Source organism: Cajanus cajan, chromosome 2 (genome assembly GCF_000230855.2).
Source record: "Cajanus cajan strain Asha chromosome 2, NIPB_CcT2T_4, whole genome shotgun sequence".
In the NCBI taxonomy this organism is placed as follows: Eukaryota; Viridiplantae; Streptophyta; class Magnoliopsida; order Fabales; family Fabaceae; genus Cajanus; species Cajanus cajan.
Genome location: NC_138518.1, coordinates 59,933,252 through 59,943,989, shown reverse-complemented (window position 1 = coordinate 59,943,989; position 10,738 = coordinate 59,933,252). Strand labels below are relative to the sequence as shown.

At 39.7% G+C, this 10,738-nt stretch overlaps 1 protein-coding gene across 1 annotated transcript; it reads left to right on the top strand.

The window, feature by feature from the left end:
* Nucleotides 1–1,330: 1,330 nt before the first annotated feature.
* LOC109788146 (B3 domain-containing protein At2g33720) lies at nt 1,331–1,840 on the top strand. Its single transcript, XM_020346811.2, has one exon. It carries the CDS (start codon nt 1,331–1,333, stop codon nt 1,838–1,840), a length of 510 nt encoding a protein of 169 aa, XP_020202400.2.
* Nucleotides 1,841–10,738: the final 8,898 nt, after the last annotated feature.

The window sequence follows — 10,738 nt, the reverse complement described above, 5'->3', positions numbered from 1 at the left end:
ATAAGTTATCCAGTTTTAATATCTTTTCTTAGTTCATTAATTTATTAGTGTAATTTCACTAAGTGTAGAAACCACGACGGGTCATTACAAATATCGCTGCATATAATGGCTAATATGAAAATGTAGGTAAAAGATTTTGTAGCAATTTTTATTGTCATTAAAAATCATATTAAATATTACTAGAAGTTCATTTTATTGTATTTACACTCTCAATAAAGTAAATATTTTATTAAATAAATCGTCAATGATATATTTAAACTGCCGGTAGAAGTGCACCTAATTGGTCCGATTTATATCATTTATACACCATATTATAATTTTTGTGTGTTCAATTTATACCACAGATTATGAAGTATTTTCACAAAAAGTATTTAACAGAATGTATCGCTAACAAAATTTAAAACTTTATGTCATGAGAGAAAGAAACATTAATAACACATTCATATAAAATTTCAAATTTGATTAAGGATGAGAAATTAGGTTGAATTGAATTTGTGTATTTTTTTAATCCAATTTATCTTAACTCAATCATGAACAAGTTAGATTGGGATAAGTCAATCAAATCAATATAACTAAATTTATTTATTTATTAATAAAAATTTAAATATTTTATAATAGATACAAATCATTTGATATTTTATTACAAATATAATATCATCAATCAATAAATAAACTAAATTTTAAAATAAATTTATTAATTTGTTATATTGTTATATTGTTATCAACTCAAATAATTAACATTAATACAAAATAAAATTTGTTACATTGAAATCAACTCAAACAACCAACATTAATACAAAATAAAATTTGTTACACTGTTATCAATTTAAACAATCAATATTAATACAAAATAAAATTTAAAATAAATATATCGTATTATTAAATTGCTACTAATCCTAAAATATGATACCCATTACTAAACCAGAGTGACAAAGAATATTATTCAAAATAAAAACAATTTTGTTAATTTTCAGAATAAAAATTTAATTTAATATTATAAAAATACTATATTAATTAAATATGAATTTATTCATAATAAAAAAAATAAAATATAATAAAATGTATTTACTTTTCCAACATAACTACAAAGTTTAATATTTTAACAGTCATTCATTAATAAAAATGAAAAATAGTTTTACATTCTCAATTAATTAAATATTACTGTTGATAAATCAATCATAGATATACAAGTTACATCAATCGTGAGATAAATCAATCACTAACTTCCTAAATTATATTTAAATATTTTTTGGAAATTTATTAAGAGCGAAGAATTCATGTATATTTTTCTATAAAATGCACTACTCATTAGCATTAGCAGTGTATCATAATGTCTCCTTTTATCTCTTATTTCACCCACATGTCTTCCACCAAGAGAAAATCTTGCATTGAAGCACCCACTAGTGAAAGGAAGAGGTCTCGCATGGTGAAAAAGAAGAAAGAAGAAGAGAGACATTGGGGCTACTCAACAAATTTGATGATTTATGATGACCCATGGAAGATTAAAAAGGAGCTCACAAAGAGTGATCTTGGAAACTTAAGCAGACTCTTGCTCTCCAAAGAGTTGATTGAAGAATTGGTGTTGCCTGTGTTGACCCTTGAATCCCAAAGAGAGGCTATGAATGAAAAAGGAACCAAAATAAGCATCTGGGATGTGGACACCCAATCCATGCATTATCTTGTCTTCAAGTTTTGGTCCTCTTCAAGAAGCTATGTTTTCATTGACAATTGGACTAAGGATTTTGTGCTGGGAAGGGGTTTGAAGATAGGAGATGAAATTGGATTTCATTGGGATCCCTACAAGAATAGGTTTGATTTTTCTATTCTTGTTCGTGCTTAGTTGAATTATAGTATTTGGATTTTGTTGAAATCCATGCAAGAAACGGTCTGATTCTTTTATTATATATTGTTCGTGATGTATTATAAATTTGTAATATGTTTTAATAAAATTGTCTTTCTTCACGTATTTTTATTTTTTTCTTGTATGAATTTATTCAATTGTCTCCCATAAACAATACTGCATGGTTTATAAAAAAGAAAATGTATGATCTATGCATATATAACAGTTTTGTTGGAATCCTTTTAACGTGTGTCGAAAACACCCGAGTGTATATCGTGTATGTTTTGAGACCTAAAACTTCTTCGTACTGTAATTTTTAATTTTTAATTTTTAATTTAACGAGCCTCAATCATATACGTTTAAAAGTTTTTGTTGACGTCTCGATCATATTCTTGATCACGACATTTGCTTTGATACTGAAGGTAAGATTTTATGTATTCATGGTCATATTGTTAAGATATATTATAAGAAGTTATAAACTAACGTGACTGGTTATAATTATGGTTGCGAATTAAGGTGTAGTTATAAACAATTAATAACAATAATTTTATTTTATCAAAAGAAATTCAATGTATGAATTATTATACGTTGTTGAATTCATTTAATGGTTAAATTCTTAAAATTTTATATAAGTAGATCTAGGAATGATGCTTTTTAGTAGTTGTGATAAGATAAGTTAGAGATGACAAACAAATATTTTTTTGTAAAATTTTTTATGGAAAACAAATTTTGATTACGTGATAGTCTGGACGGTTAATCTAATTCACTTACATCCTATAACGACCTGCTATGATCGTTATACCGTAAAACAATACAATACACTACTGGAATATATACTAAAATAGTATAATAAGAATATTTATAATACAAGTTGCTAAGCAAGCAACCCAAAATAAAAAATTCAATTATGTATATAACAGAATATGTTACTATAAGGTAGCCTACAAAAGGAACATTCACTCCAAGGATCTCCTGTGGTTTCTAGTAGTTATCTCTCAACCTATCCTTGTTCTGGTCTCATACATCGTATGATCATCGCAGTCCAAACCACATAGAAACATGCAAGGATAAGCTATAGAGAAAAATAAACAACTCATAATAATTAAATATATATGCAACACAACAATTATATAATCATCTTCACATTCAACACAATTAACAAACAATACATATATATTATACATCTTAACATCATTTCAACTTAATTCAACACATTAACATTGATCAACACAGTATCAACACCTCAACACAAACTACTATACACCTCATCATAATAGTTACCATATTCAACACAACCACAAACAACATATGTATTACACACTGCTCAACTTAACACATTTAAAAGCAACTTACAACACAGGTAATCTAGCAACACTATTATCATCATTAACTTGTTCAGCATACAATGTACAACATTATCGAAAGAAATTCAATGTATGAATTATTATACGTTGTTGAATTCATTTAGTGGTTAAATTCTTAAAATTCTATATAAGCAGATCTAGGGATGATGCTTTGTAGTAGTTATGTTAATAGGTTAGAGATGACAAATAAATATTTTTTTCTAAAAATATTTTTATGGAAAATGAATTTTGATTACGTGATAGTCTAGACTATTTATCTAATCTACTTACATCCCATCAATTTAATCCATTGAGAACTCACTTAATCGTTTATTTATTTATTTATTATTATTATTATTATTATTTTAATAAGATATTATTTTTTAAAATAAAAATAAAGTTGATATTAAATAATAAAAATTATTATATATCTATCTATTTAAATTTCCAATCAAATTTAATATTGATGGATAATTTGAAAGATTTTTTTATTATTATTTAAAGGTGTACATTATTTAAAGATGTTATCCTTGGTTGCAATTGCTATAATAATTGAGATTATTACTTGGATTTAGATCTGCAACAAAAACAGGCTCCAGAAGAGAAGGAAGTCCACACTACCCAACAACAGCCATAGGCCATGTGGATTCTTGATTACTATAGTCTATAGGCCATACTATTTTTTTATTGGTTAATTATCATCAATTATAAAGTTTATATGCCTTTTGCCTGGTCTCCATTGAAAAAAATTATCTTACTGTAAATACTTTTCTATACAATTTGTATAATATCCTTCTTTCCCCATCTATATTATTAACATTGTTATTACAAACATTTTTTTCTTGTCATTCAATCATTGGTTATTAAGGTTGATAAAATTGATAATGTTGATAATAATCGTTTTAAAAATATATTTAAAGTAATATTTAATTAGTTAATAGCAAAATATAAAATAAAAAATTGTTTACCAAATAAACTAAGATGAGATATACGATTTATTACCTTGATTTAAATGAGAAGTTGTATTTTTGAGAATAAAATACATTTTGCAATTGTTGACTTAAAAAAAATCAAAAGGTGATAATGGTGATAAAATCAAACAGATAAATAATAGGCTAAACTTAATTTCATTCTAAAAAGTTGATTATCGAATTGATAATTATTATATTTTCTTAGAAAATCAACTAATTAAAAGTATAGAAAGATTCAACATATAAATCATCTTCCTTAGATAAAATAAAATTAACTTATTTTTATGATGTGGTTATATATATATATATATATATATATATATATATATATATATATATATATATATATGTTTCTGTTTTAGGATACACACTTTGCTTGTCTTGGTTATTGTGGGCCTGATTCTAGGTCTAGGTCTTCTCGTTCCTTTCCGGGTAGTCTGAAGTGAGAGGGGGGTGCCTGCAAAGACACTCCAACGCTCAAGTCAGTGCTCGGCGTAATAAATGCGGTAGTTCAAAGTTAGTTACGTACCTCACTAGGGTCCTATTTATAGTGATTCTTGTTGGGCCGTGATTAGGGACTGGGCCCCAGAAAATTAGGGGACTAAACTGGCACATTACGTAAATTAACCTCTCCTTAATTGTCCTGGCATAAGTTCGTGACTTGGTTGAGCACACCGACATGTTCGGCTCAGGTACGAGGTGGTCGGCGTCCTCGACAGAGTCGTTTTGGGTCGGCCAGGTCGGGTATTCGGGTATTCGGCCTAGTCGGCTACTATCCGGTATACAACCCCCGTAGTGTCAAGGATCGGAAGGACGAAGACGGTGAGAATTGTGTAGGGCTTCAGTTATGGGAGTGTTTTGTAGTAACTTCTGCTCTTTGGCAAGTGCAAGGCGAGAACAGGGAAAGTAAATAATACGCGTGATAGGGAAATGTACGTACTATGTAGCTCTATGCATGTATGATCGTCGGCAACCATGCCTTGCCGACTACTCGAGTCGATAATAAGGTCAGTGTTGAGCTCGGGGTGAATAGCTTGGCCGACCCCTCCAGACAAGATTTGGGGTCGATATAAGACTTGGTTACCATGGCCGATCCCTCGAGACAAGTATGGGGATCGGTGTTGCGCAAAACTTGGTTGGCCTGGCCGACCCGTCGAGAAGAGATTGGCTGGGGTTAGGCAAGGCATAGTTAACCTGGCCAACCCCTCGAACTAGATTAGGGTCGGCACTACGTAAAGCTTGGTTAGCCTGGCCAACCTCTCGAGATGATATTGGGGGTTGGTGTTACGCACGGCCTGAATGACCTTGCCGACCCCTTAGGCTAGACCGGGGTCGACAATTCAAATGGTGGTTGAATTCAACTACCTTGCCGACCCCTTAGGCTGGGCTGAGGTCGGCATTTCGAATAATGGTTAAGTTCAACAGTCTTGAGATCTGGGTCGTCCAAATGTTTAGATCTGACGGCTAGGAATGCAAGACGTCTTTTCACCTCCCCTGTTTTACCCTGCCTATAAATAGGAGGGGAGGTGCGTGAATTTTACACGCTGTAAAACCTCCGAGAACCTTCAACCTTCAAGATTTGTCCGAGATAACCGAGAAAGGTAAAAATTTGTATTGTTTAGTTTCTAATATTAAATGGAGAGAGGTTACTCCTCGGCTAGGAGCTAGACATCGTCCTAGGCGTCGGGTGCTTCGTCAGGGAAAAAGGGGTCAGAATCAAGCGAAGTGTCCAGGTTGCCTTCTTTGCAATGTGAGGTTGTGTTCCCCTCGGATTTTGTCGAGCAAGAAGACAGTGGGGACAAAGTGGTGGAGGTGTCGCCGCCCGTGACGTTAGTCGTGGCTTCGACACGTGTCAACGAGATGACCCCCCAAGCCGAAACTAGTGGTGCTGGCACGGATCGGCTTGGTGATGCTCAAGGCGAGCCAGTAGGTCGTACGAGTGCTCAGGTGAAAATTGATTATGGGTCGGTTGAAATAGCCAGGTATGAGTGGGTGGACGGGGAGGTCGGCATCTACTTCTCGTCATTCTTCGACCAAGGGCTGCTAGATAAGTTTATGACATTGGAAAAATGTTTCGGGAGTGGGGAAGAGGAGTTACCCTTGGTCGCCGAGGCATGCAACGAAGACAAGCCAGATATTGACTTTGTCTTCTTGGAGCCGGGGTCGGAAGAGGACGACTAATTCTACGCCTACATGTGCTGGTTCCAAGATCTCGGCATAAAGCTGCCCTTCGACGATTTCCAAATGGGGGTGCTCCAAGTCCTGAAAATGGCACCGACCCAACTGTATCTGAATGCTTGGGCCGCCATGTAGGCTTTCCGGAACCTATTTCTTTGCTTAGGCCTTACTCCCCAACCACTCGCCTTCTTCTATTATTATATTTTCCGTCCGAGCAAGCCGGTGAAATGGGTTTCCTTAGCTCGGGTGCCGAAGCGTGGATTCCTAAGGACGTTCACGTCATCGTATAAGGGTTTTAAGAGTGGCTTTTTTAAGGTCCGTTGGGGGTCGGACATGAACAACTACTTCTATGATCGAGAGGGGTCTAAGTTATTCCCCTTCTACTGGACGAAGCATCTGATGCGTTTCGAGGCGATGGCCGAGTCTAAGCTCTCCCTGCCAAGGACCGTGAAATCGTGGACCTTCTTAACCAATTGCCGAAGGGGTTGCCTGTACGAGGCCTCCTTAACATATTCGAAACTCCAAATTTTGAGTTAACTCTATTAGGTATGTTTCTTAGCTTCGGTAATGTAGCAGTGTTTTAAATTGATGTTAAGATTTGTTTTGTTGTAGGATTAATGGCCGGCCACGATTTGGATGTGACTGCTATGCTCGCGAACCGAGCAAAAGTTGCGAGGGCAAGTGGGAAGGTGGCGCCGGCGAGGTAGGCCCTGAAGCTTCAATGGGAGAAGCCTCTGAATTTTCTTGTCCCTTTGGTCGATCCTAAGAAGAAAATCAGCTCTGCTCAGGTGCATCCGGCCGAGCAGAACATAGAATTGGACCACCCAGGCTTGTCAACAAAGCACCAGAAGCAACCGACCTTGGAGCAGTCGGGGTGTGGAGCTTTCACTGTTCCGGCGGTCATGGTCGGGTCTAACTTCCTCGTGCCAAACACCCAGACCGAGAACTTGGTCGATCTGGACCTAACCTCCAGTGGCAGACTTCAGTACTTGAAGGGGATGTCTTTAGAGGCCGAGTACAAGCTATTCTGTGAGCTTGATGCTCGGACCTCCCTAGTGGCCAAACATATTATGGTGAGGTCGACCATAGGGGAGGAGCGGCTTCAAGGTCGGCTCAAGGAGGCTGAGAAGAACTTGCAAGAGGCGTTGAATGCGAACGCCAAGGCCACTGAGTCGGCAGATGAGCTAAAGAGAGCCGCCGACGCCCATAGGAGGGAGGCCGATGACTTGAAGTTGACGGTCCAAAAACTTAAGGCCGAGGCCGCTGCTGCGGTCGGCGAGATTGCGCGGCTAAACGAGGCCTCCGCCAAGTTCAAGGCCGACGCCACCGAGAAGATTCTCGACCAGCATGATGTCGGCTTCCAACATGCTGTCCGACAGGCCTTCTATTTTTGTGAGGTTCCCTCCGACTTCTCGTTCGATGTCAGTCGGGACTTCTACGGTGGGAAATTTATAAGTTATGCCGAGTTCCCCCGTGGAGCTCAGCCTGACGAAGAGGCTCCCCCCCGAGGGATCTCGACCAATACGGAGGTGCTGGTTGCCCGGGAAGAAGAACCCGAGATTGATGTGGTCGGCGACGGGGAGGCGGGTGGCTCGGCTGCTGCGTAAGGATCAGCATAGAATAGGGGTAGGTTAGGGTTTAAGCTTTGTAACCGGGCCATTAGTGCCTTTTGTAATTTGGTCATTGGCGCCGGTAAGACTTTATTGATTTTTTTATGTAATTAGCCGTTCATGGTCGGCCAAACTTTAATGACATTTGATTTTGCCTAACTTTATCTTGTAATGTTTATTAACGCCTAGCTGTATGGACACGTAACCGAATCATATGCACAACCAAGGGATTAGTTTTCATGATAATATATTTGCCGCAATTTAATGCTCGGTGTGTGGTGTCGGGATGAGGGTGCTCGGCCCAGAGGTGATTCAGGTAGGGACTCGGGGTGTCTCTTCCTAGGAGTGTTCGTCTATGAGTGCCCGGTATTTGTATTTATTGGTATACTAGGAGCTGCATTTCGTTTGTATTTTTGTTTGTGCGTGTTTTGGCCGAAGTAAGGTGTCACGGTGTTCGGCCCAGGTGTGTCTGCCTAAGAATGTGTTCGGAAGGGTTTGGGTGGGATTGTTCGGCCTAGGTACATCCTTATCCGAGGAGGGTACTCAAGAGGGAGACCTGTGGGGCTCAGGTACACGTTTGAGTGGTCGGCCGAGGACTCTGCTCGGTATTGGTGTGAGTTCCAAGATTGGGCGTCATAGTGCTCGGCCTAGGTACATCCTTAGCCAAGGAGAGGACTCGGGAGGGAACATAACGGGCTCGAGTGCGCATTTGACGGAGTGTTTGATGGAGTGTTCGACCGAGGATTCTGCTCGGCATCGGTGTGCAAGTTTGCGTTAGAGTGCTCGGCCTAGGTGCATCCTTAGCCGAGGAGGGTACTCGGGAAGGAAACCTGTCGGGCTCAAGTGCCCGTTTGACGGAGTGTTCGACCGAGGATTCTGCTCTGCATCAGTGTGCAAGTTTAAGATTATGCGTTAGAGTGATCGGCCTAGGTACATCCTTAGCCGAGGAGGGTACTCGGGAGGGAAACCTAAAGGCTCGAGTGCACGTTTTGACGGATTGTTCGGCCAAGGATTCTACTCGGCATCGGCGTGCTTGGCCTAGGTACATCCTTAGCCGAGGAGGGTGCTCGGGAGGGAAACCTGTCGGGCTCGAGTGCACGTTTTTGATTAAATGCTCGATCTAGTTCGTGCTTAGACCGGAGGTGGACCTGTGAGCGCGATTAACATATTCGTGTATGAAAATGTTAGCAATATCATCATAGATATAAATTGAAATCGGATTTATATATTCGTTTGGTGTCTCGTTAAAAACCTTGCCGAACCAAAACCCTCCTTAGGGAAAAAAAAGTCGATCAAGGAAAAGAGTGCACGGTTGTACATCAGCCATAATACATCTTTAAATGAGTAGAGTTCCAAGTCCTAGGAATTGGTTCCTGACAAGTATTCAAGCTTGTATGCTCCGTTGTTCAAGTTGTGTCTTATGTGAAAGGGTCTGTCCCAGTTTGGGGCGAGTTTTCCATGCCTCGGGTCCTTTCTTGCTTCGCCTGTGACTCTCCAAATGAGGTCGCCTTCCCTGAATTCTCTTGGTCGTACCTTGGTTTCAAATTTCCTCTTGTAGCGTTGCCTGCATGCTTCAGCTACCACTAGTGCTCGGTCTCGGATCTCTTCTACCATGTCCAGGTTTGCTCGGAGCTCCTTTTCATTGCTCGGTTCATCGAAGTTAGCTCGGTGGAAGGACGGCTCCCCAATTTCCACTGGGAGCATCGCATCGAATCCATACACTAAGCAGAAAGGGGTTTCTTGCGTGGTTGATTGGGGCGTACATCTGTAAGCCCACAGCACCTCGGGTAACTGCTCGGCCCATGCCCTCTTTGCTTCTCCTAACCGCTTCTTCAACTCCGTAAGGATGACTTTGTTAGCTGACTCGACTTGACCGTTAGTTTGTGGGTGCTCGACCGAGGTGACCTTGTGTTGTATTCCTAGGCCGCTAGGAACTCGTTCAGCTTTCGATCCGTGAATTGAAGGCCGTTGTCGGTGACCAGGGTTGACGGGATGCCGAACCGTGTGATGACATTCTTCCACAGAAATTTTTAAACTTGATGGGCCGAAATTCTTGCCAGGGGCTCGGCTTCGATCCATTTTGTGAACAAGTCCACGACTACGATGAGGAATTTACACTGTCTTTTGGCCACCGGAAAAGGTCCAAGTATGTCGGCCCCCTATGTGGCGAACGACCATGCCGGAGGAATACAATGTAATTGCTCAGGAGGTTGGTGAGTCAAGTTGTCGTATCTTTGACATGGTTGACACTTCTTCACAAAGTTTGAACAATCGATGTTCATGGTCGGCCAATAGTACCTGGCATGTAAGAGTTTTGGCGACGGTCGTTCGTGCTCCGGAATGCATTCCACAAATGCCCTCATGCACTTCGCGCATCACATAATCCGCTTCTGTGGGGTCTAGGCACTTGAGTAGCGGGGTGGAGAAGTTGCGTCTGTACAACTAGTCAGCAATGATGACGTATCTACTGGCCTGCTTTCTTAGTTGTTTGGCCTCTGTCGGGTCGTTCAGCGTGACCCCATTGGTGATGAATGCTTTGATTTTACCTCGCTAGTCTTGGGAGTCATTGGGGTCGGTATGATCGGAGCCGATACTTCCTACCATCTCTGCTTCAACACTAGGGTGGTTAATTTCTTGCTGAATGATAGTTCTCAATTGGCCCGGTTCTTGGTCGCGGCCACCTTGCCAACTGATCGGCTTGGGTGTTATCCTCGCGTGGAATGTGCTCGACCAATACCTCCTGAAAATCCACCTTCATCTTTTGGTAGGCGTGGTAGTACTTCATCATGTTGTGGT

Bases quoted from the DNA above. Each gene is read 5' to 3' on its own strand.
- LOC109788146 (XM_020346811.2), top strand. From the start codon at position 1,331: ATGTCTCCTTTTATCTCTTATTTCACCCACATGTCTTCCACCAAGAGA.